The 26,838-nt window shown below is 38.9% G+C and overlaps 1 protein-coding gene across 9 annotated transcripts in view; it reads left to right on the top strand.

Moving 5' to 3' along the window:
* Positions 1 to 26,838, top strand: part of HYDIN (HYDIN axonemal central pair apparatus protein) — a 427,212-nt gene that overhangs the window by 148,331 nt on the left and 252,043 nt on the right. For 8 of the 9 annotated variants that reach the window (XM_079117080.1, XM_079117074.1, XM_079117076.1 and 5 more), the window contains exons 11-13: positions 8,558 to 8,676; positions 13,726 to 13,949; positions 20,829 to 20,896. In XM_079117080.1, the coding sequence (XP_078973206.1) occupies positions 8,558 to 8,676; positions 13,726 to 13,949; positions 20,829 to 20,896 (411 nt within the window). Of the gene's footprint in view, positions 1 to 8,557; positions 8,677 to 13,725; positions 13,950 to 20,828; positions 20,897 to 26,838 lie in introns of those variants that run through there. The other variant, XM_079117081.1, reaches the window with a different exon arrangement.

Raw genomic sequence — 26,838 nt, 5'->3', positions numbered from 1 at the left:
TTCTTTAATGTTGTTTTCCTCTCATTATCTCAATTTTCTCATTCTGGAGTTATTGCTTCTCTTAACCTCTTCTTTACCTTTCCAGTCTCTTTGTCTCTCTGTGATGCATTCTGGGTATTTTCCAAAGAACTTTCTTCTAGTTGACTAATTAGCTCTTCAGCTATCTCTACTCTTTGATGTATTCATCTATTCAGCTTTTAATTTCATTGACTTGGCTTTTCATTTTTAGAAATTGCATGCAGTTTGAGTATTTCCATATTTTCTTCCTTCATTATGTTTTCTAACTCTTTATTCATCTCCACAAAGATTTTTAGAGCGCTTTGTTAGAGTTTCCACAGAAGTTTTCTATTATCTCAAATTCCTGGGGTGTTAACTCACATGTTTGTGGTAATGACTGATTTTCTTCATGCTGGATTGTTTCTTCAGATGGTTTAAGATATTCATATTATGAACTGTTTTTAGCATGGGGATGGATTATGAAAACACGCCCTCAGAGGGTGGATTTTTTTTAATGTCATCTGCCATGGGTTCTATGATTTTTATTTTCTCACCTGATTCTTACACCTATCACATAGTGTCAATTTGAGTTGCAAACCTGTGCACAGGAATTTGATTTCCCTAGGAACCTCTTTTCCCTATTCAGAGTGCTAGCTAGAAGTCAAGCTTTATTGTTGCTTCCCTGGGCCAATAATAGAATTTTTATAGTTTCCTTTTGGGAAAGAGGTAGCCTTTTCAGGGTCCTGAATTTATGCTGAGATCTCAGTTCAATTCTCCATTCCCAGGTAGGAATGACACATGTCCTCTCTCTGAGGGAAAACCAAAGGCACTAGACCATTAGGTTTATATCTACCTTACAAGTGTGGGCATTCTTTGAGTCACCTGGCTAGTTGATTACTAGCCACCTTCCCTTTTGATTTCTGATACCTGGTATTTTCCTTTCTTTATTTTGAGCTTGGATAAGTATTAGAAATGTATATCATGTTTTGATCAGCATTTTTTCTTTTTGTATTTAGAGTGGAAGAATGGATTGAGTGGGCTAACTCTGCCATGTCGTCAGAAGTTAATGTAGTTAACAATTTTAATATGTTTTTCAAAGTAAAGTCCTTAGAGAATCTGCCCCACAATTACACTGACTGTTCATTAAAAATGTAGGTTCTTGGGTTTCATCTATGTTTTGTTGAATTAAAATCTGTGGAAGTGGTGCTAGAGAATATTCATTTTAAATGAGGACTTTAGAAAAGCAAAGTTGCAGGATACGAGATTCATACAGAGTGAATCTATTTCTACTTACTAACAATGAACAATGGGAAATTGGAATTTTAAAAATTTGTATAATTTTCAATAGCATTAAGAAGTATGCAAAAAAAAAAAAAAAGAAGTATGAAGTGCTTAGAGATAAATTTGACAAAATGTGTGCAAGACCACAAACTGAGAAACATTGGTGAGAGTATTTAAAGATCTAAACAAACAGAAAACTGTACCTTGGTCATAGGTTGGTAAATTCAATAATGCTAAAATGTTATTTGTCTCCCCAATTTATCTATAGATTTAATGCTTTTTAAAATAGAAAAATTGACACGCTGATACAAAAATTCCTGTGAAAATGCAGAGAACCTAGACTAGCTGAAACAACTTTTGAAAAAAATGATAACATTGGAGAGTTACTACAGCTGGTTTCAAGACAATTTTAAAGACACACATAATCCAGGATGATTTCCCCATCCAAAATGTTTACCTTAATCACACCTCTTGCCATATAAGGTGGTATTTGCAGACCCAGGTATTAGGGTGTACCTGTCATTGGGTACCATGATTCAGTCTTCTATAGATCCTATTGGAGATATCCAGCTGTTTCACCTCCTTGAATACATGTATCACCTCTCCTCATGATACTCAGCTCCCGCTCTGTCATAAGTCAGATTCACATACAAGTGTATTTATTCTCAATTTTCTCTTCTCTTCACTTTGCCATTTTGCACTTTCTTCCCCCAGACTATGTTACCTTAATTACAGTAGCTTTATATTAGATTTTAGTGTATGAAGAGCAAGTCCCCAATGTTTTCTTCTTTAGAAATGTCTTTATTATTGGACCTTTAATTTTACATTTAAATTTTAGAATCCCCTGCGGTTTTCTTTAACAGAATAGTGAATTTATAGATATAGATCATTTGGGGAAAAATCAGCATTATTATGATATTGAGTCCTCCTTTTCAAGAATGCTGTAAATCTGGACTGGGGATAGAGCTCAGTTGGTAGAGTGCTTGCCTTGCGAGCACAAGGTCCTGGGTTCAGGCCCCAGTACTGAAAAAAAAAAGAATGCTGTAAATCTGGTTTTCCATTTACTTAGGCCTTTGTGAATGTCTTTCTATAAAGTTTTACAATTTTCTCCTTAAAGGTGTTAGGTGTATTTTGTTGATTTATTCCTAGGTACCTTGTATTTTTGTTGCTATTATAAATAGTATCTTGAAAATTAAATTTTTCTGACTGTTGCTGAGTGTAGAAATGCAGTTGACTTTTGTATATTGATTTGGTTAACCCTCAACCTTACTCTGTCTTATTAATTTTTAAAATGTGTTTATAGATTCTTTTGGATTTTCCAAGTAGACCATGCTAACCTGTGTAAATAATGGTAATTTATTCTTCCTGTTGCTATGCCTCACCCCTATTTTTCTTATCTCACTGCTCAGGAATAAGTAAAATATGGAATAGCTAAGATATCTGTTCAGGCTGCTGTAACAAAATGCCATATACCAGGTGCTTTATGAACATCAGACATTTGTTTCTCACTGTCCAGGGGGCTGGAAAGTCCAAGATAAGGAGCCAGCAGATTTAGCACCTGGTGAAGGTCCGTTCCTCATACCGCCTGCTATGGTTTAGATTTTAAATGTCCGCCAAAGGCCTATGTGTTTAAACGCTTGGTTACCAACCTGTGATACCATTGAGAGGTGGTAGAATCTTTAGGAGGCAGGGTCTAGTGAGAGGAGGTTAGGTCTCTGCAGGCTTGCTCTTAAAGAGGATATTGGGGGGGGGGGGGGGCTCCTCCTCCTCCTCCTTCTCTTCCTCCTCCTCTTCCTGCTCCTCTTCTCTTTCTGCTTCCCACACACCATGAGGTAACAGGCCTCCTCTGCCATGTGCTCCACCATGATGTACTTCGGTGCCACAGGTCCAAAGCAACAGGGCCAAGCAGCCTTGGACTGAAACCATCAGCCAAATAAACCCTCTTCTCCTTAAAAGTTGCTTCAGTTCAGATTCGTTACAGTAACAGAAAACTAACTAACACAGCACCTTTTTGCTGAGTCCTAGTGGAAAGGATGAACAAGCCCTTTCAGGTCTCCTTCATAAAGCCCTAATCCTGTTCATGAAGGCTCCACCCTCATTATTAATCACTTTCCAGCAGCCCCCCTTCTTAATACCATCACTTTGGAGATTAACGTTTGAATATGAGAATTTGGCAAGGAGTTGGGGGTGGAACGGAAACAGATCTTAGCAGATGGCAAATTTTCAAAAGCCCCTGGTTTGCATTTTCTGGCATTTATTAGTGTGCACTGCATACAGTGATTTCAGGCTTATAAAGGGGTTCTGTAGCACATCGCTCTTCTTCTCGTAGAAACCAGGACACTGTAATCATAGATGAGAAATTGCTTCTTTAAAAAAATACTTTAATATTTTGCTCCTTTAATAAGGAATCTGTCCTTGAAACCACCAGCTCCTTCATGTTTATCCCTCTTGCTGCCTTTTTCCAAGACAAAAAAAAAAAAATGTCTACTTAAAAAATCTTGTGGAAAAGTAACATTGATAATGTGACCCTAAAATTTAGATAAACTCTTAGAATGCAAGACTGGTTATTACTTGCATGCCTGTTCTGTGCTGGTTTAAGGAAGAAGACAGTCACAAATAAGACAAGCTCCTTTGAAGTAATTAATAATTCCCAAAGAAACTTTGGCCCACTGCTTTATTATAACACATCTCCATTTATTTAAAGGAAGGCAGTCAAGGTAACAGATGGAGAAAGTTTTGGGCCTGACAGTTATAAATAGTCCTGCAGTTGATTCCATGATATATTTGCAATTTTCTTTGCCATTCTGAAAGCTGGATCTCAACCAAGGAGTACACATTATTGCCAATAGATTAGAACTCTAGCTTGGTGGAGTAGGGTGACAGTGTTTGGGCCTTCTGGAAGCTTTGTTCCTATTCTAGAGTATTGTCACTAACACCAGGAATCTCTTCCAGGGAAACCTGTGACTAAATCAGCTGTCCCAAATATTGCTAGGATTGCTCTTATTTCTTATAATCAAAGCAATACTCACTTAATGACCACTATGTTGCCAAGGGACGAGAGAGGCAAAAGGACAGTATTTCTGTCTTAGATGTCATGAATAGAAAGTTTTAGAGATGAACCAGCTAAGTAGCAACAGAAGATAGTAGGAGATAAAGCTCCACCCAGCATTATCCTGTTGATAATAAACTAGAAATACCACGTGGTGGTTCTAAGTATATTTACCTTAATACTGAAAATTACACCTGACAGAGCATCAAAAGTATTTTGAATGTTATAGACTCCTTTTCCCTAAATAACTTGAAACTTAAACGGTAGAAATGTAAGGAAAACCATCAAACTATCAAGTGTTATCCCCACTGCTGGGGAGGATGTAGAGATAGGAACCCCTGATGTTTGTGGGTTTGTAGTACAATATGGCTGTAACTATCAAAATGTCAAGTTCTGGAAATCCTACTTCCAATAATGGTTGCTGGGTTGTTTGGATAAACAGTCTCTAAGAACAATAAAAAATCAAGGCCAAATATATTTTAAAATCTGTTTTAAAGGCAAAAGAAGACAATTAAGAATCATGGGGCCAAGATCCAGAAGGAAATCAAGACCATCAGACTTTGAGGGCTACTTTCTTCTTAAAGACACTGCCTTTTTGGTAGAAACTTTAGAGACACAGAAAGGTTGGGTTAAGGGAGAAAGCATAGACATCCATGGGATGTCCAAGGAGGAGGGATCCTGGTAATCCCCACACCCAGTGGTAATCCCCACACCCAGACCTTCAAGTAGGACCCAGTGCAGCAGGAGCTGGAAATGGACTAGCCTTCACCAAGACTGAAACTTGGTTCTGAATCATGTTTAACCTGCTGACTTGATTAAGACAGTTCTCCATTGAGGTTCTAAAAAATAATAAATCCCTAATGTTCAAAGACATCTACTGTTTATAAGGAATTAGGTCCTCTCTTTTATATCAAGGATCATACTTGCTACATACCCTTCTTTGGAGAATTAAAAGTCACTCAAATGATTTGCTGCATGGATGAATTCTCCAGCAAAATCTTAGTTGAGAACAGTTAGATTGGATTTTCTGGGATTGTAAATATTTCCTAGTCACCAGTCAGAAGCTAGAGGGAGATATCTTCTCAGGGCTTCAAATTATTTCTATAATTTTTTATAGACCCTAATCAGTATTCAGCCAATAAATAGCCAAGCATATGGAGGTAAGATGATGGGATAGAAAACTAAGATAAACAATAAAAACAAACCTACAATGAATCAGGTAATGTAATTATCATACACAGGTTTTTAATTTTTTATCAGACAAAAAGTAAGCAGATACCTGAAAACTATTTCAAAAAATCTAATGGAAAGCCTAGAACTAAAAATTATAACAACAAATTAAGAACTTAGTAGATGACTCTGACAGCCTGTTAGTTATAGCCAGAGACAGTTTTCTTTATAAACTGGAAATCAGAGAAATCAAAAGAAAATATCTGAAAATACTAAAGCATGTAGAGGCAAAATACATAAAAGGGAACAAAAGTCTAATGGAATGTGGCAAAAAGGGCATGTGTGTGGGGTAAGGACTGGAAAGTTTCCAACACTGATGGTAGGCATTCAATCACATAGTCAGGAAATGCTACAAACCCCAAGAAGGATGAGCCCAACATGCCTGAAAACATGGCAAATCTGCTGAAAACCAAAAGCAAAAGTGAATCAGAAGATATGGCCACATTATCCCAGATGAATAAGACTACGAGCTGACTTCTCAGCAGAAACAGTGAAATGATAGGGTATTTTCAAAGTAATTGAAGAAAATATGGGAAGGTTATCCACAGATAGATGTTCAGGGACAGTAATTACACTGTTGAAAACGACTTACACATCAATACAACGTTTAGGAATTTTTACATTCCTGTAGTCAACCATGTAACTATTAAGAAGGGTAAAATGTCTTTTTTTTAACAGTTAAAAAACCTGATATTTTTAAATTTTTAATTTGTTCTAATTAGTTATACATGACAGTAGAATACATTTATACATTTTGAAAAATCATAAATGGAGTGTAATTTCTAATTTTTCTGATTGTACATATTGTAGGATCACATCAGTCATGCAGTCATATATGTACATGAGGTAATAATGTCTGTTTCACTTTACTATCCTTCCTACCCCCTACACCTTCCTCTCCTTTCACTCCCCTCTACCTAATATAAAGTAACTCTGTTCTTCTCTAGCGCTCCCCCTCCCCCATTGCAAATTAGCATCCACATTGCAGAGAAAGCATTTGGCCTTTGGTTTTTTGGATTTGGCTTATTTTACTTTAGCATGATAGTCTCCAACTCTATCCATTTACCAGCAAATGCCATAATTTCATTCTTATTTAAAGCTAAATGATATTCTATTGTGTATATATGTGTGTGTGTATTATATATATATATATATAATATATACATAAGATATATATATACATAAGATATATATATATTGTATATATATGCATCAATCACATTTTCTTTATCCATTCATCTGTTGAAGGACACCTAGGTTGGTTCCATAGATGAGCTGCTATAAACATTGATGTGACTTCATCACTGTAGTATGTTGATTTTAAATCCTTTGGGTATAAACCAAGGAGTGGGATAGCTGGGTCAAATGGTGGTTCCATTCCAAGTTTTCTGAGGAATCTTCACACTGCTTTCATAATGGTTGCACCAATTTTCAGTCCCACCAGCAATGTATGAAGGTACCTTTTTCCCCACATCCTTGCCAATATTTATTGCTACTTGTTTTCTTAATAATTGCCCTTCTGGGGCTGGGGAGATAGCTCAGTCGGTAAAGTGCTTCCCTTGCAAACACAAGGCCCTGAGTTCGATCCCCAGCACCGCAAAAAAAAAAAAAAAAAAAAAAAAATTGCCATTCTGATTGGAGTGAGATGTTTAGATAATAGCATATTAAGATGTTCCAAATATATATTTTAAGTGAAAAAAGCAGGTTATTATAATAATCTTTCCATTATTTAAATTGTATCTCAAAATATCATACTCTCTATCCTAATTATACATTTATTTTTTAAACTTGATAAATATTAAGCCCCAATAAATATATTTATAAATATCAAAAAAATTAAAAAGCAGGTTACCAAATAATATATAGCATATGCTCTCATTTATATTAATAGTATTTTTATGTAATTAAGCATAGAAGTATAGGCACCAAGATGTTAGTAATAGTTCTCTTTGGGGGATAGAATTATGAGAAAATTTCCACATAATTTGTACAAATTTCCATATAATTTGTACAAATAATGATCATGTATTATCTAATGAAGTTTTTCCATGAATAAAAAAGAATAAAACACAAAACCACTCAGTTTTATGCTCTGTGTTGACCCTGGGTCCACTGTAGATGTTATAGCTGTTGTTAAGTGCATTTCATTACCTGTATGTGGAAGAAACTTTGCAAAGTAAGCATCCGGTGGGACCCTCAGACTCGAGTCCCAAATTCTGCTTCCTGTATCTAAGGAAGACCAACGGGCTGTCATTTTATGAGCAGCATCAGTCTGTGGCCACCCTTCTCCGATTTAAACAAGGTACAATACTTTATAAGGAACTTCAGAATCATGTTAAGAACTGGGTTAATTTTTTTAATCTTATTTTTAATTGACATAATAATTGTTCATAGGTATGGGTGACAGTGTGACATTTTGGAATATGTATGCAAGGTGTGATCAAATCGGGGTACTTAGTATATCCATCGTCTCAAACATTTATCACTCTTTTGTGTGTTGGGAGCATTTAAAAACCTCTCTTCTAGCTATTTTTAAATATACCATAAATTATTGTCAACTCTCGTCACCCTGCTGTGCTACAGAACACTACGATTTAATCTTCCTGCCAAGCTGTACTTTGTACTGTTAACCAGTCCTTCCCAGCCTCTTCCCCTAATCACTATTCTACTCTCTACTTCTATGAGATCCATTTCTTGAGCTTCTGCCAGTGAGTGAAAATGTGGTATTTGTCTTGCTGTGCCTGGAGGTTAAATTTTTTTAATTGTCTTTTTCCTTCTAAAATGTCAGTCTAAATTGCAATATAGGCTGTTCCCTAGAGGTAAGAAGCCAGCAGTACTCCTGTTTCCTAAAGATTAAACCTTCTGCATTGGTTAGATTTCAGTTCCCTCAGTGTAGTGCAGGGAGTCAGGACACGTGATTTTTCACCCAGGTGAGAAGTTGTGGGTAATTTGGGGTGATAAATCACCATTTGGGGTAACAAGTCTAAATTATTTTTATAGGCCGAGAGATCCGTCTGCCCCTCCGAATCAAAGGGGAAGGAATGGGCCCTAAAATTCACTTCAACTTTGAATTGCTGGATATTGGGAAAGTTTTCATTGGATCCGTACACTGTTATGAGGTGAGCACTACAATCTTTCATTGAGACTTCAAATAATACTTAGTTTTAAATTTTTTATTTGATAGAAAGTTTGTTCAGTCACATCCTTTTTCCATTACTCTTTTTTTTTAAAAAAAATTTATTCTAATTAGTTGTGTATGACAGTAGAATGCATTTATACCTTTTGATAAATCATACATAAGGAGGGTAATCTCTCATTTTTCTGATTATACATATTTCATGATCACATCAGTCATGCAGTCATACATATACACGAGGTAATAATGTCTGTTTTGCTCTTCTATCATTCCTTCCCCCATACCCCTTCCCCTCCCTTCACGCCCCTCTACCTAATTTAAATCCACCACTCGTTCTTATTCAGACCCAAAATGCTGACTCCTCTCCCCTCACCCTGTTGAGGGAAGCAACTTTCCCAGCCTCATCAACCCCCTTGAACTTCACTAAAAGCTAAAAAGCATTAAACCCATCATTTAATTGGTTTTATCCTCTTCGTTTTGTAGATTTCAAAGGGGGGAACCATAAATACATCTTCCCATCTGTTTAATGCTTGTTCACTGACAACATAAATCCTACAGATCAGAGGAGAGAGAACTTTTTACATTTTCCAGAATGTCTTAATGAGGCTAGCTGTTTTCTCACACAGAAGTTTCTCTGAATGCCTAGTCTCCAATCCTTGTTTTAAAATACAGTCATCGTGGTTACCGGAGAAGACCTCCCTGCTTTGTCTTCACAGCTGAATAGAAAATGGAATTTTACAAGGTAGACTCCTAGGTCTTTCAGGGTCAAAGTCACTCCAGTGTCACCTCATCTTTAAATTTGTCTCCAAAGCACATTTTTACACTGTATTAAACTATACCCATTGAAACTTGTTTTAGAAATTTCCTAAATCATGTGTGTTTATATTTAAAGAGGTTATAAAAGCAGTTACTTAATGAATGATAAGTAGTGTTCCATGAATGTGTGTGTGTGTGTGTGCGTGTTTAATTTCTAAAAGTTGCCTTACAAAGCTGTGAAAGAAAGGCTTTATCATACCTATTTTACACTGAGAAATATAAGGCATGTAGAGGTTAACACCCTCAACAATGTGGCTCTTAATGTGTGTTGAGATAGTTCTAGTGCTTTGTTTTAGTCTGCTGTTTTGCTGCTGTGTCTAAATGATCTGACCAGCACAACTACAGAGTAGGAAGAGTTTATCTGAGGGCTCAGGGTTTCAGAGATCCTAGTCCATAGAAGGCAGGCTCCATTCCTTGGGGCTTGAGGTGAGGCAGGACATCATGGTGGAAGAGTGTGGCAGAGGGAAGCAGCTTGCATCATTAGGAAGCAGAGAGAGCAAGCCTTCACTCTTCAATTCCCACCTCCTCCAGCCACACCCTGCCACTTCAATTAATCCCTTCAGTTAAAACTCTTACAACCCAATCATTTCTCCTCTGAACCTTCCTGAATTATCTCACACATGAGCTTTTGGGGGACACCTCACATCCAAACCATAACCTGCTTTGACATGCATTTAGTCCTCACAAAACCCTACAGAGTAGGTTCAGTTAGTTCCTATTTTACAGCTGAGTAAGTTGAGGTTTAGGGAAGTTTTACCGGTCAAGATAATGCTGGATAGATCCAAAGCAAAGCTCAGCAGGTGCTCTTCTCCAATAGATGGAAGGAACTCAGTTTCCTTCCATCTTCTGCTCAGCCTTCCCTACTGTGTGCCTGCAAGATTGCGGCCTCACCTGTATCATGCCGGCAGGAGGGGAAAGAGCATACAGGAATGTGCATGAGATATTTATAGGAGGCGACACGTGGCACTTTTATTCACATTCCGTTATCTGTGTGTGACTTCACAGAGACTGGGGAATGTGGTCAGGCTGTCAGCAAAAAAGAGCACATGGGATCAGAACACAGCAAACCTGACTGCCGGAGGCATTAAGTTGTCCAGTCACACAGCTTGTAAATGTTGTGACCCCCATGTTGCTAGTACCCTCTGTCCTGTTCAGGGAATAGAAGGCCCTTTGCTGGCCTTTCAATCTGTCAGGATCTCAGCATCCCACTCTCTACCCTGGGTAAAATCCAGCCTCCAGCCAGCTCAGCTCTAAACCCTGTCCTAACCTGGTGTGGGGACAGCGTCCTTCATCTCCTCATTCTCTAGGGTAATTACAGCCTAAATGGGGTGATGCAAAAGGTAAGCAGAGATGTTAATGTCATGAGGAAATGGAGCGTGCCTGGGAATATGATCTGAATGAAGAAGTTGGTCGTATGAGTGTCAAAAACTGAAAAGTGGCACAGCTATATTCTACATTGTTCTTTGTTGCACTTAAGAGAAGAGTCCCTTAGGTAGAGGGGAAAAAGTGCAATAGTTCTCGTTAATTGGTATTCCTCCCTAATTCTTCCAGTGTAAGTTTCCCTTTCATCTTTATAGAAGCCAGACCAGAAAAGGACCTTTACTTCTAATGCAGAATAGCTAGGGTTTCCCTGAGAGTAATGACAATTTCTTACAAATTTAACAGGAATGTACTTTAGACCGCTGCTCCCCCACCCCACCAGCCCCACTGCCTGCCAGATTTTAGCAGTAAAGCAAACCATAGCCACCTAAAGTGCTCGGTGAGGGAATGCATCAGATCAGACAGCTCGGAGAGGGGAGCAGTGGCCGGGAAGGACATGGTGAGGTGCCTCCCATGGGAGTATTTCGCACTCTCTGTGCATTTAATGCTGATGCCTCATTGCGTCTCTCTTTCAATTTATTACATTACCTGCTAGAGACGAATTTGAATAGCTATCTATTGCCCTTAGTCATTGCTGAGCTTAGCAGAAACATAAAGAATAAACCATAACCCCAAGAGTATACACTCTTCCCCAGTGTAATTAAGAAGGAAAACAAATGGGAGATGAAGTTTTATTATGAATGTTCCCTTCTCCCAGGAGTTGGACCATAAGCTGAAGAGTATCACCAGAATCATATTCTGAACTATTTGCTGGATTCTGTGTTCATAAATAGGGGCTCCTTTGTCAGGAGTTGGAGAATGACATGCAAATTTTTGAAAATGGAAGAATTCTGAACTATGACTGTAAAATCTGGGTAAAATAGGACTTTTATTTTTAACTTTTAACCCCCCAAAAATCATAAAACAAAAATGGAAATAAACAAAAAGACAATTTGTACATTTTCTTAGAGAGAACAGGGGGTATCCAAGTTACCACTCGCATGTGTCTGTCAGTTCTTAAGCACAGGTAAATTCTGTACCCATTGTGCTTGGCACTGGGGATATAAATAATAGCCACTATCACTTACAAGCATCATTTGCCAGGCACTAGTCTACAAATTATGCAAATTAATAAATCTAATCTTCTAGCAGTGTGAAAAGTTAATAGCACAGATGGAGAAACTGAGGCGCATAGAAGATAAGGAGATGGTCCAAAGTTACACGGCCAGTAAGTTAATGGCAAAATTGGGATTTGAACTCAGGCAGTTTGGCTCCAGAGTACCTGGCCCTAATCACTTTTCTATGTGGTCTCTCTGAAAGGGTTGAAGGGTGAAGCACTATTGTAGCAGGGAACTTGGAGCAAGGGAGATAGGAAACAAACATAAAAAGAGAAGTTATGGATCTGCTTTAGCACACTGCCCTCTTCTCTTGGCAGAAGTGGCCGTCTCCCTCTGCAGAGGCCTCTGCCCTTTTCCTTTTTTTTTTCCCCTTTTTCTTGGGGGGGGGGGGGGGTGCTGAGGATTGAACCCAGGGCACTTATCCACTAAGCTACTGCCTCAGCGTCCCAAGCCTCCGGGATTATAAGTGTGCACCACCGACCCTTTCTAAGCTACCTGCTCTTCTTGAGAGGCAGCTTGAGCCCCTGAACTCTTTCTCCTCAGTCCGTATCCCGGGGCACAAAGCCCCTTCCTCTGCCTTGGTCACATAGCTCTCTTCTCTACTGACAACAATAGGCCTTACTTGATGGGGCTTTTCCTAGGCTGGTCACTGAGTGTGCATTATCTCATTTAATACAAAAGCACCCAGGTGCCTCTAAAATATTTTCCCACCACTTTGCCCCTCCCATTCTCACTTTTCAGCACTCATCTTCCCAAGCAGGAATCTACACCAGTCAACCACGCTTCCTCTGCACCCACTCACCCCATTGCAAATACTGTCTTCTTCAAGGTCGGCTTCTACTGCTGACCTCTGTCCACATTTGACCTCTTCTGAGAATCCTCCTCCCTAGACTCCAGGTTCCTGACTTTCCTGCTAACCTTCTTAATGTCTCTGTGCCCTTCGTCCTCAATGCCTTAGGAGTAGGCTGAGGGCCCGTTCACCCTTGCAGGTGTAAGGACAGCATTGACGAGGAGTGGAGCTGGTGCCTTTGGATACCGGGGATAGAATGTCGTGGCTATGATGAGTGGCAGAAGATGAAGGCTAGCTGCGGGGGATGCAGAATGCTGGGCACGAGCTCCTGCCACACAAAACCTAGTTTGCAGTCAACTATGGGTGGCAACCTGGTTCCAAGAACACTATCATAGAGGGATAAAACTCTTCTGTAGCAAAAGCATTGCTTGCATAGGAGACCAAAGCAATCACTGACAGTGCAAGAGAATCCCTGTCGTCTGGAGTCCACAAGGTCTGATTTATGTTCTTCAAGCTGCATTAGAAGCACAGGCTCAGAGTGTCCTACTTGCTTTTTGCTTTTCAGTGTGTCATTTGACTTCAGCCTTCTCATGCACTTTAAAGGAAAATATCTTCCTTCCCTTGATCACATATGGAGAATATCAACCAAAAGGTGCATTTTAAGACTCTTCGTCAATAAAAGGGATTATAATCCATCTTTATAGCATGAGTGTAATATGAATGACTTCATTTTAAAGAGGACACTAAAAACATAAAATTACTTTCTGGTCTAAGAATCCTCTCTTCAAACATTGAAAATATCAAATTCTTCTTTTCCCCTGAGAGTTTTCCTTTGGTTCTAATTTCTGCAACTTTCTCTGTGTAGGTGTTAAGCGATACAGCCACATGCTTCCTTGAAAGTTGATCTCAGGTCCCTTGACCTTTTCACCTTTGCCTTTTACTGACACAGGCGATACTGTCCAACAAAGGCAGCATCGATGCCCTCTTCAATGTGACCCCTTCCACTTCGCCCTTGGGGGCCTGCTTTGTTTTCAGTCCCAAAGAGGGTATCATTCAACCCAGAGGAGTCCAAGCTATCCAGATCTGCTTCAGTTCCGCCATCCTGGGGCACTTTGAAGAGAAGTTCCTGATCAATGTCCACGGGTCACTGGAGCCTGTGAAACTGACCATTAGGTAAGCTACATTTATGACCATGTGGAAACTAACGGAAGTTTTTACCTTCTGCCTTCTTGAACTTAAAAACTAGATCACGTCTTAGAAGACTGTATCTGTCCTTGTCGATGTAAACACCTCAGCGTAATGGAGAGTGTCCCATTTCCCTGATGCTTCCCTAAGGAGCATGTGTGAGCTATTATAATAGGGATACAGGTCCTATTTGGAGATCTAGTTTTTCTGTAAATTTTAACATTTTAGAATAAGGAGTTAAACACTAGTGTCCAGTTACTATATGTTTTGGGATGTTTAGATAAAATGAGTTATTACAGTAACACCTGATAAAATCATCTTCTTGACTAAGCTTGGATGTTATAATAGTTTCTCTAAACCTTCATCTTCATTTTGATTTTAGTGGAAATCTAGAACGCCTCCAAGCATTGTAAGGGAATCCACGTACAATGTCCTTCAGCCCAGCTTTTATGCTAGAAGTCTTTTGATGGCTTTTCCAGCTGCTTGTGATAATTGAAAGTCATTAATAGCAGAGTTTGTCCTCAGGTTTTGAAAAGAAGTTCTCTGTTACCGACCCATTAGGCAGATACACAACTTTGATTCCTGGTGCTTGAAAAGGCCGCATCTTCAAATAGAAAGATCATATCTTCAGGACATATTGATATGACTCCATTTGAATTCTCCCAGCAACAGGTTGTTAATTACCATGGCAGTCTCTTAGTGTGGTTGCTGCTAGCCCTTCCCTCCACCCCCATCTGCAAGCGGAGGTACCTCTTGAGGTCTGGTGTAACATAGAAAAGTGACAGACACTTAAGGATCCTAGAAAATTTATTGATTTCATGATATCTACAGGAAATTCAGAATCTCAAGGTCAGTTCAAAGATGATTTTCATTTGTTCTAAAATTCTACCTAAGTGTCCCTGTTGTGGGCTGAATTGTGTCCCCTCAAAACTCAAACACTGAAGTCCCAACACCAGTATCTTAGAATGTGGTGGTTCTTGGAGATAGGGCTTGAAAGTAGGTAAGTAAGTGAATATGAGGTCATATGATTGGGTTCTAATCAAGTGACTGATATCCTTTTAAGAGGAAGCAATTGGGACACAGACACACACACCTAGAAAAAGGCCAGATGAGGATGTGAGATGTCCATTTACAAGCTAAAGAGGGAGCCCTTGGGAAAAACAAGCAACTGTACCAACACTCACCTTTCAACACCGCAGAAATAAAGTTCTGTTGTTTAAGCTGCACAGCCTGTGGTATTTTTTATGGCAGCCCTAGGAGACTAATAACAACCCCCAAAACCGAGAAGAGGGAATGGATGTGTCTTAAGGCTTCTGTAGCATGGCCCAGGCAGCCCATCACAATCATAATCTTTTATTTTTTTAAGCCTGAAAGTTTACCTGAAATATACCCAAGAATTCTATAGGCTCTTCTATTCTATTAAACATCTGTGTTTGTTATTATATTAAAAATTGGGGTTGTTTTCTAAATATTTGAATCACATTGACTCTATAAGAAGGCACACCATATTTATCCTGCCCCCTGATTGGCATCCTTCAGGTATGTGTACAATATGGGAAGGACAGAAGTAAACCTTCACATTACATGAAAGTCAACCCACTTTCTACCTCCATAACAACTGACATTTCATGATAAGCAATTTGTCTGGTCCCTTAAGGGTTCTCCATAAGCTCTAGCAGATCAACTCTTAAACCATTCAGGCTTTCTGACTTCTTGCTCAGAATCTTGAGTACCCTCTACAACATTTAGCACATAAATTAGTCTCCATGCAAAAATGGGGAAGGTAAAACCTTAAAGCTCTTCTCTGATGACTATTTAAGATAAATAACCAATAACCTTTATGAACATAGACACAAAAATCCTTGATAAAACACTAGCAAACAAAATCCAACAACATATAAAAAGGATTATACATTATAACTAATTGGGATTTATCCCAGGAATGCAAAACTGACTCAACTTATGAAAATCAATCAATGTAATACAACATTAATATCATGCAGTATTAATGGAATGAACTAAAAGACCACGTGATCATCTCAATAAGTACAAAAACATCATTCCCTCAAATTCAGCAGCCATCATGATTTTAAAATGTAAAAAATTCAACAAAGTAGGAATAGAAGGGAATTTCCTCAGCATCAAAGACCTAAATATAAAAGTTAAACCTATAATGTTGTTAGAAAAAAATAAAGCCATTCATACATATGACTGAATTAGGTAGTAATTTCTTAAATAAAGCAGCCAGAGAAAAATAGACTGGACTTCATTAAAATGTAAAAAGATGTGTGCTTCAAAGGACACTATCAAGAAAGTAAAGAGACAGCCTACAGAATGGAGAAGGTATTTACAACTCATGTATTTGATAAGGGACTTGTATCTAATATATAAAGAACAGTTACAGCATAACAATAAAAGCAAAAATAACCCAATTTAAAAATAGACAAAGTTTCTAGGCAGACATTTCTCCAAAAAAGATGTACAAATAGCCAGTAACCTGAACGCTTTCAATATCATTAATCATCAAGGAAAGGCATATCAAAACCACAATGAGATACCACTTCACACCTCCTTGGGTGACTATAATACTCATACTGATGGTGGAAATGTAAGCTATTGTAGCCACTTCAGAAAACAGTCTGACAGCACCACAAACAAGTAACTGTTGAATTACCATATGACCCAGCAATTCCACTCAGAGTGGGTCCTCTCAGAGAGGAGAGGGACAGTGCACCTCTCCTGCTCTCCAGTTTTATTGTGGGGGGGGGGGGGGGGTCCCAGGGAAGTTTCCAGAGTCCCATCCTGGTCCACTCTTCACTTTTGACTGACAGCAGGTGACATCAGACTTTCAAATCCCTACTGTTATACCAATTCTACGTCACTTTGACTTGTGCTGATGGGTTCTAATTAGAACCTGTTCTTACAGATTTTATGGTTGGGGGAATTATTCTTATCTCCTTAAGTTCTGGTCTGTGTAAGGGTCTCAAAAGTGTCCCCCTTCAGGGTAACTAGTATTCTTATTATCAGCATTTCTCCTGTAATTATAGGTTGCTTGCTGAGGAATGTAACATATCCTGTCAACTTAAGCCAGGCAGAGCTGCAGGTAAATTGCTTTTATAAAAAAGAAGGCAGCTGGGCATAGTGGCCGCATGCCTGTAATCCCAGCAGCTCAGGAGGCTGAGGCAGGAGGATCACAGGTTCAAAGCCAGCCTCAGGAATTTAGCAAGGCCCTAAGCAACTTAGCAAGACCCTGCCTCTATATAAAACATACCTTGAAGAAAAAAAAAAAAAAAAAAAGTGGGTGATGTGGCTCAGTGGTTAAGTGCACCTGGATTTAATCCCCAGTGCCAAAAATAAATAAGTAATTTTAAAAAAGAAAGTATGTGAGGGTTGTCCCAGTTTATAGAATGATTCACTTAACCTCACATTCCCACAACTCCTGTCTGTCTGTTCCCTATCACTATGCCCACATAAAAACTTGAACATGAATGTTATAGCAACATTATTCACAGTAGCCTAAGATAAACAAAATGTGGTAGATTCATACAATTGGATGTTATTTGACCATAAAAAGAAATGTAAAAAGAAAGAATGAAACACAGATACATGCTCCAACATGGTACAGTGGATGAACCTTAAGAACATCTTGGTGCGTGAAAGAAGCTGGTCACCAAAACCCATACATTACATGATTCCACTTACAGGAAATGTTCACAACAGGCAGATCTGTGTAAATCAGTAGATTAGTGGGGTGGCTTAGTGGTTGGAAGGGATAGAGGGTGATAGCTGAAGGGCATGGGTTTGGGGGGTTTTATTGGTTTTTGCTTTTTCTTTAGATAATGAAAATGTTCAAAATTTGTGGTGCTTGCTCACATCTGTGAATATTCAAAACCCATTGATTTTGTGCACTTTAATTGAGTTAATTGTATTGTATGTGAATTATAACTCAATGAAACTGTCATTTAAAAAAAATTTCCAGGAAATATAATGTTGAATAATAGTTCTATCATCTCCTGGATGAATTTGTTAAAAAAAAAAAAAAAAAAATCTCTTCTTGAGCTCCCAGAGTAGTAGTGCCTATCTAGCAATGTCTGAACAGGTTCAGGTGCACTTGAACCTTCCGTTGTAAGTAGTAAGTCCCAGCAATCTCACTATCTGGGTGGACTAGGTGGTGTTCTGGTTGCTCTGTAGCAAACGCATCTCCCATTCTCTCTTCTGAACTTGACCATTACCCAAATTCACATGCCACTTCTTTTTTTTTTTTTTTTTTTTTTTTTTTTTTGATGTTCATCTCTGCTTTCCTTCAATGGGAAAGAGACTCTGACTGCAGAAAGACTGCTTATGAGGCTTTATCCTCAAATTAACCACCCATTTCCAAGAGAAATAGACTTACCTAGATTTCCTTCACCACTTCACTTCCTTTAGGGTTCAGTATTTCATGTGTCCAAAATTGTCCTAAGACTTCATGCCACAAATAGTAGTTTTGAAAACTGGTAGGTATCTGATGTCATGAGTAAATGTCTAATTATAAAGACTAAAAATACTCACATCAGCACTGACTTTACTTATGACTTCATCAAAAGAACTTTCTCAGGCCTCATGGCCCAAGAGATGTCTATGAAGTTGATGTTGTATTCTAGAATTTTGTTTCTTATTCTTTTATTTCCAGGTCCTCTTCCCCAGTACCACATAATCTTGGCTAGGATGTCTTGAGGGATCAAAACAAATAATATGCTTTTGCTGTTTCTATTTGTCCTTCTGGTTACATAACATAATATTTTAAGTGGTTGGATGAACATCACTTTAAAATTAGTGTAATTTTTTAAAAATTTTTTCAGAAGCAGCTTTATTCCCTCTTATTTTTGCATATGTAATTTTCTAGAGTTTTAACCATAGCATAGATATATTTTGTATCAATTTGTTTCATATGACATATCATAGTTCAATCAATCAGTCTCTCAGTCTTTATTATTTTAACAGATCTTTGCATTGATATATGGCAAAATCTTGGCATAGACTCTCTTAATATTCAGAAGAATATCCCTGTTAGAATTCATGGGACTCTATCTAAATCCAGATGGTATTATTCAACCACGGTTCCCTCAGGTATAAGTGTCGTTAAACAAACATGATTTATCTCTGGTTCTTCCAACTCCTGAGCAGATTACATGTCTGCTTTTTGCAATTTCGTGAGCTCCTTCCCTACTTCCTCAACCTCTTGTGCATCTCACCGCTCTATCATTTATTTGTTACTCTGGCCCCCAGAAGCTTCTTTTCCAAGTCAAGTATGTAACCTCTAGTTCATTCTCAACTCAATCCTAATTCCGTGCAGAGTACCAGTCCCTCCTTTGAAACCACTTCTGATCATCAGCATGAAATAGAATCCATGGTCCTAAGAATGTCCTTGAGGCTCAAAATTTGCTGCGTTGAGTTCTTTGCTGTGGTCACTCTTCCCAGGCTTGCAACAGCCTCTAACCACGTTATGGTGAGAACTGGAGCAGCCACAGATTTCACTAAGGGACCAGTACATTCCCCACGTGTGCCATGCCCACGCGAGCAATATCTGGACCTTGGCAGATTTGGGGATCCGTACCTTCGAGTGCTTTCTAGCTTTCATGTGGCTATGACACTTCAAGCTTTGATATCTGACTTGGGGCTTTTCTGTTCTTACCTTTGATCTGGAGATTTTAAAAGATAAAGATTGTGGAGAAAAATGATCATTACTCTGAAGGAAACAAGAATAAATACTGGATATGTTAGTTTTCTTTTGCTGCTGCAACGGATCAGCAAAATTTGGTATCTTAATGCAGATTTGTTATTTTATGAGTCTATAGACTAGAAGTACAATGAGGGTTTGGGGGGGCCTGAAATCAAGGTGTCGGCAGGGCTGTTTCTTTCTGGAGGCTCTAGGGGAGAATCCATTCCCAAAGTTTTCCCTGCGTCTCAAGGCTGCCCATTGTCCTTGGCTCATGGTCTCTCTGTCATCAAAGGCAGAGCAGCCGCTGAGTTTTTCTCACAGTGCATCACTCTGCCCTCCTCTTCTGTCTTCCTCCTTTATTCTTAAAAAAAAAAAAAAAAAAAAAAAAAGACTTGTGACTCCACTGAGCCAACCAGGATAGCACAGAATAATCTCTGTACCTTAAATTCAGTTCCCTAGCAACCATAATTCCACCTGCCACCTCGAATCCCCTTTGCCATGAAACCTGACATACTCACAGGTCCTGGAGATTCAAAGACATTTTTGGGACTATTATTCTGCCTACCACCTGAAATAAGCTAGAAATTGCAGGATCTCTTTATAACTTACTTGAAGCTAGAACGTCTCTCCCGGATCATGAAGCTTTGCTCTGAAAGAAAAAAGATCAGCATTTGGAATAAAGGGTCCTTCAAGGTCACCTAGTCTAGTCCTTTCTTGCCTACTGGAGTCAGAGAAACGAAGCTAATAGAGGTGAAGTGACTGGCCAAGGTCACAATGAAGCGGTGGTAAGAATGGAATTGAAACAGTTTTACGAAGCATGGGACAGGGATTAGTAGTATCTTTGATGTTTGTTACATGATTAACCTATTATATTTCTTGATGAGTTAATCACCTTACATATGTGTCTCATCCAGATTAACCTCATTCAGGGATATTGGTTGGGTGATCTGTCCCATTCACTGGTAGGAATGGGGTCATAAATTAACCAAGCATCATTTGCTAAAACCCATAATAATTTTAAGGCCACTGTGACAGACCATCATCTCATAGTTTCTGGGACTCCATAATTGATTTAACGCCAGGTTATGGTTTTTAGTACTTGTCCTCTCTGCGGTGCCTAATGGTTACTTTGCATTCATTGGATTCTCTCCCTACTCCCCTGCTTTCAGAGGCTGTGTCATTGGACCCACCTTCCATTTTAATGTTCCTGCTCTACACTTTGGGGATGTGTCCTATGGTGAGTAAATTTCCATTTTAATTCTAGAAATTAGATAGAATTTCTTTTGTCTCTACATAGGAGAAGAGGGGCTTAGAAAGCACCTCTCTTACCATTTTCTAATTGGGCAACAGTCGGGAAGCTGTAGAACTGACCCTTCCTTCCTCTGCGGCAGAGGCATTTTGGTGCCATTTCCTAGCTTATGTGAAAGTGGTAGCTGTGTCCTGGGCACTGAGAGCTGTCAGGCTCCGCCGTCTCCCTCTTCTAGCAGTGGGATGATGGGGAGCCAGTGCCCTCCTTATCTGAACATTCTGTGCTCTATTTAAATGCAGATTCTGACTTGCCAGCTGTCCAGCAGCCTCTTTGCAGAGTTGCTCTCAGGTTCAAGGTGAACTCAGTGTGTTTTGATTTAGGTGTCCTATCACTCCAAGTTGAAAGCTCTTCTATATTTTTGTGTTATGTCTCACTCAGTCGCCTCACTGAGCCATTTCTCCCTAAGCTTCCCTGCTAATAAAAATGGTGTGATAGCAGCAGCAGCAGCAGCAGCAGCAACAGCAGCAGCTCCTCCTCTTACTGGTTGTCTTGAGCTTTAGTCTCTGCTAAATGGATTACATGGAGCAAGGCATTTAAACCTTTTAGCAATCCTGCACAGAGTTACTACTTAATCTCTCCAATTAAGAGGCGGAACCACTGAGCCTTGAAACAAACAACTTCCTGAGATCACACAGCAGGAGCAGAACTCATATTTCAGTTGAGATCTGTCTAAATTCCTGCACCATCAACAGGATGGATACAGGAATTGGTCCTTGGGTGGTAAAATTTTTAAAACCCCAAAACTTACTTTTAACAATGGAAAAGAGTCTTCCCAAATTCAATCCTACCCAACAGAATTTTATTCCTTTGTGCTTAATTGTTCTTATCAGGGAGAACTTAAATTCAATTCAAATCACATTTAATTAATTGATTTTCTTTGATTAAGAAATTAATTTACCCTTCTTTTTAGGAAGTGATAATAGAAAAAAATGGTTGAGCAGTGCTAGTTTTAATCCGTATGTCGTAATCGTCCCTGTTTTGCTTTGGTGCCTGCCACTTTGTCTTGCTTTGAGTGGACCCATCTACGAGAGGAAAAAAGAGATCTATAGAAAAACTTTATAATCTCTTCATCAGTTTAACACATGGGGGTCATGACAGCTTTATTACTCAGTTCCCCCATGTACATTATAGTGCATATGCCATAGACTGTAGGAAAATCTGTATAAATGAAATAGTATGCCTATTACTATACTAGCATGATAAAATGGCCATGTGATTTCTGTGAATGCATATGATATATTTGAGTGATTGGCTGTTCTGAAGGAAAATGAAAATGATGTTCAACTTGAAAATCATCTAGCAGCCAATGACTAGAGGTGTCGTCTCTCTGAGGAGTGGCTGACTGGTACGCAGAAGGAGGCACATTGGCATTCGCGAAGGCCTGTACCGCTGTCCTCCAACTGTGCACCCTGTGTGCAGGGAGAGGGCAGGGAAGCTGCAGCATGACACAGCACACCCCTCACAGCACCGAGACACCAAGTGCCCTGTATCCTGTCACCTGGAGGGAAGAAACAGAATCCAGACAAGCAGTTCAAGTCAGTTACTCCAAGAAAGCTCACACTGCTGCTTTCTCTGCAATCTAGTCTATTGTGCAGCTCTAAAATGGCAAGCCAATTATTGAGCCCAAAGAATATCTGAAATTCTTTTATCTAGACTTCAAATTCTTAAAAACACCAAGGTCCCTTATATATTGCATTTCAATAGAATACGACAAAGGGGAAATATATGCATATATATATACAGACACACATATACATACATTCACATATGCATGAATAGGCTCAGCAGGATTATTTTATGATTAACTGAGAAAAATTTTAGCCATATTCCCTCACTTTTGCTTCTCCAGTGGGGTCTAACGATATTGAAAACACACACACACTGACTTCCTCAAAATACTACATTTACTTTCAAGTCTTTACAGTTTGCAGTGAGTATCAAAACCCACAAATACATCACAAAACAGGTGATTTTTAAGGGAGTAGCTTTTAACATGAATAGGTAGATTAATGTTAGTGTACACTAAGTTGAGTGGAGGCCACGCCCCAGGAACAGGTAGTAGCAGAAGCCAGACAATAACTGGATAAAGAATGGTAAAGATACTCGAAGCAATGTGTCTCTAGCAGAGTGCAGGCATTCTCCCTAATATACCCATGAGACAGATTTTGTTTATAAGAAATTATCATCACTGGCCAAAGGCTTTTATGTTTTTTTTTTTTTAATTTAAAAATAAACGCACTTTTTAAAGACATTCAATAATGTTCCTTTTGTTTGAGTTCTAGATACAACATGAGTAGTACATTCTAGATGCAGCAATTAAACCCCCCACCCAAACCTAACTGCATTCCACACAGCTTGGCAGCTGGCATAAGAATTTCCTTTGAAGTAGATGAACAAAAGAATTTATGGATTTGTGCACATCAGGTGTAGCTGAGAATAGGAGTATTGTATAGATATCAAGGAATTAAGCACAACTCAACACATTGAATTTTGAGAATCCTCCACCCTCTTCCCTTCCCCTCCACTTAAACTCCTAAAACTCTGGCAATCAAACATAAAACTTGTCTATTAACAATTCACTGGTTAGTTGAGAAATTCATGCAGAACATAGCTCTTACAGCAAAAGAGTTAACATATATGAAGGGGAAATAAGGAAACAAGGAAAATACATTGATTTAAAATTTCCAACATGAATCTAATGGGAGTTTTAGGAGAAAGAATGAAAATAGCCCAAAAGCAATATTTGGAGAGCTGATAGCTGAGAAATTTTAAACTAAAGACAAATATTTGTACTTACAGTATATAGCCAGATACAGTAAATCCAAACATAGAGACATCATGGTGAAACTGAAGAACATTAAAAATAAAGATAAAATCTTAAAAGCTACTGGAGAGAAAAATTATCTATTAAAAAAATCATTCGACTAACAGCAGATATCTTATAGCAGCAATGGACTGGAAGATAGGGCAGTAAGGTTTTCAAGTTATTGAGAGACACTAATGGTTGGCCTAGAATTCTGTGCCAATAATTGAGCCTTTGTGAGCTTCCTTTTACTCAAAAGTCCACCTAGTGACTTCAGGGTCAATTGTTAGAAAGCTCTAAAGACGTTCATCAGCATAATTTTCAGAGTACTTGTTCTTCAGGTTGAATGAAAGAGGGGAGAGATTCTAAGGGTAGGTTTGCGGGGGAAGGCTTCTTGAACTGATAGATGAGTGGGTGCTTTACAATCTTTAGTTATGGCCACATGAAGCAAGATTGCCTCAGATCAGTGAAAGACTCGCATTCTTGGTATGATCTCCTAAAGTGAATATAGACCTCTGTGAGTTCCAGAGGGAGCTCGCTTGATCCAAGGCCGGTCAGAAGGAAAGGCAAGACTTCACCAAGAAGCTCCAAGGGCCTCGGAGATCCTGACTAATTTAAAATCCATAATACTCTTTTTGTGCTCTACATTTCTCAAAGATTGTAGATTGTGAAATTTGGGGTCAAATGGTTAGCAAACAGTAAGATTCTTTGTAATTCTTCTAGTATAAGGTGATATTCCCAGGCAGGAAAATTATAACCTGAAATCTCTCAGTCCCAGTTGTAGCAGTCATCTTTCTGCATAGGAAGGTTCAAACCCATCGAAGTATTTATAGACAATCAAAAGCACATATTCTGGGGCTGGGGAGATAGCTCCGTCAGTAGAGTGCTTTTCTTACAAGCACAAGGCCCTGGGTTCAATCCCCGGCACCGAAAAAAAAAAAAAAAAAAAAAAAAAAAGAACAAAAGCACATATTCTGTACTTTGTGGTGTGGGCACTGTCCATCTCCATTCTCAAAATCCACATCTCACTTACACAGTTTCATAGGGTGCAAGGTAGGTAGCAGCCAGTCATTGCCAAGCTTTGTCCCCAGCTCCAAAGGAGAAAGTTTCCCATTGATTCTTAGGCAGAGATTCTCTTATCCTTTTTATGCTGGGATGTGCGGTACAACATTTTGACCAAAGATCATCTCAGATTTGGTGGCGTAGTTGGAGTGTCAGAGACCACAGGAGTGATCAGAAGATCCCTATCTTAGGCAATATTGGTTTTCTAAACCTGAGGGGTGCATCTTATATGTCCAAACTGGGTTGCATATATGTGTTTATTGATCTCCCAAATTCTGAATTATTTCAGTGAGCAACTACAAAGTGCTAGCTGATTTGCATAATGATCTGCCCACACATTTTCCTTCACTTTGTGCAGATTTTTATTTTGTTAGTAATATTAGGAATCATTGTCCAAAATACTCCATGGATCCCAAAAGTCTCTACACTGTGATTTAATTTTTCATCTCACGTATTGCTGCATCAGTTAAATACTTTATTTCAGACAGGGTCCATTCTTGAATATGAGATCATGTTCCAAAAGATGTACCATCTTCCTAAAGAATTATATTTTGTTCTTTCGTGTGTACGTGTGCAGCCTTATGATCTTCATCTGCTAGGTTTTTTAAAATATTTTTTCATTGTCAGTAGACCTTTATTTTATTTATTTACTTACTTTCGGTGCAGAGAATCAGTACCTCACACATGCCAGGCAAGCACTCTACCAGTTATCCCCAGCCCTGCTAGTTTCTTTCAAGAAGTCTTCTTAGGTAAAATATGTCTATGGTAGGAGAATTGAATCTGTTGAGAATGCTGTCCTTCAAGTTATTATTTAAGTACTGGGAGGAGTATGATTTCCCTCTGTGAATTCTTGAACACTCTGTCCGGTCATGTTGTTAATTACTCCGAGAAAAGGCAAATAAACATTGACTTTTGATCTAGTAGACATTAACTAGAAGTCGACAGCTGAGGTAGAACTAGAGATAAAATGGTGTTAGAATTGGGTGCAACCAGAAGCCTAGAATAGCATTCTTATTAACAACCATTCGGTCCTTAATGAAATAATAACCCCTTTCTTTAGGATTCTTGACCAGTAGTGTGGGGTATTCCAGATACTAATACCAGGAATTGTTCTAACTAGGAGGCTATAATTGGCTTTATTCTATGAAAAACTTCTGACTCCAAGGAATAAAGTAGGTAGGGATTTGGAAGACCCATCTGACTCCTTATAGGACCCTCTTTTCATGGTCCACCCTATATTTGTAGAGCATTTATCCCCTAACTGGTTAGGTAACATAGGATGTCTAGTTTCAAGCGTCATTACTGGGCAAGTTCAGAAAAGTCATGGTCATGTAGTAATTACCACTGTGAAACTGACTTCTAGCAGTTCCTCTGGAAGTTCCAAGAGAAGATCTTCAAGAGACCCATTGTATTTTTTGTAGTCATGTTCTAGGAGAGCAATAATCTAATAGAGGCAAGCACTGTGTTCTCCCAGGATTATAGAAAATTCCTATCATTCTGAAAGTGATCACAGATACAGTGGCCACCAGGGAATCCAGAATCAGAGCTCACTTTATTGCTTGCTGGCGAGGAAGATTCCTATCTTTTAAGAAAGGAACATGAGTCTCTGAACTGCACATATATGAGCTAGGTGTAACAGGACAAAGTGGCTTTGTCCGAAAGCGGGCCAAGTCAGGTGCTAGCCTCTGACAGACTCCAGAGCAGATCCTCGAGCCTGTCTGGAGAGAGGCTATTATTTAACAGAGCATACTCCCCAGACAGGTCTAGAACTGATTCTACCATGTTTTAGCAGGCTCTGGGTCACACAGCAGGCAAGACCCACAGGTTTCTCCTTTCACACATTTGCAAAAAAAAAGAACAAACATGATTCTATGTTGAAAGTATGTATTCATGCAAAAAATAAATATACTTCTGTAAGACAGCTCAGAAAATGAAAAATAGAGGTTGCCTCTTTGGAAGGGCCTGGGTGCCAATCAAGGGGTTTCTTTCGTATCTCCTGTTTAAC

Source organism: Sciurus vulgaris, assembly GCF_902686455.1.
Source record: "Sciurus vulgaris genome assembly, chromosome: 17".
In the NCBI taxonomy this organism is placed as follows: domain Eukaryota; kingdom Metazoa; phylum Chordata; class Mammalia; order Rodentia; family Sciuridae; genus Sciurus; species Sciurus vulgaris.
The sequence above is the reverse complement of the archived record's forward strand: the minus strand, read 5'-3'. Positions and strand labels throughout refer to the sequence as shown.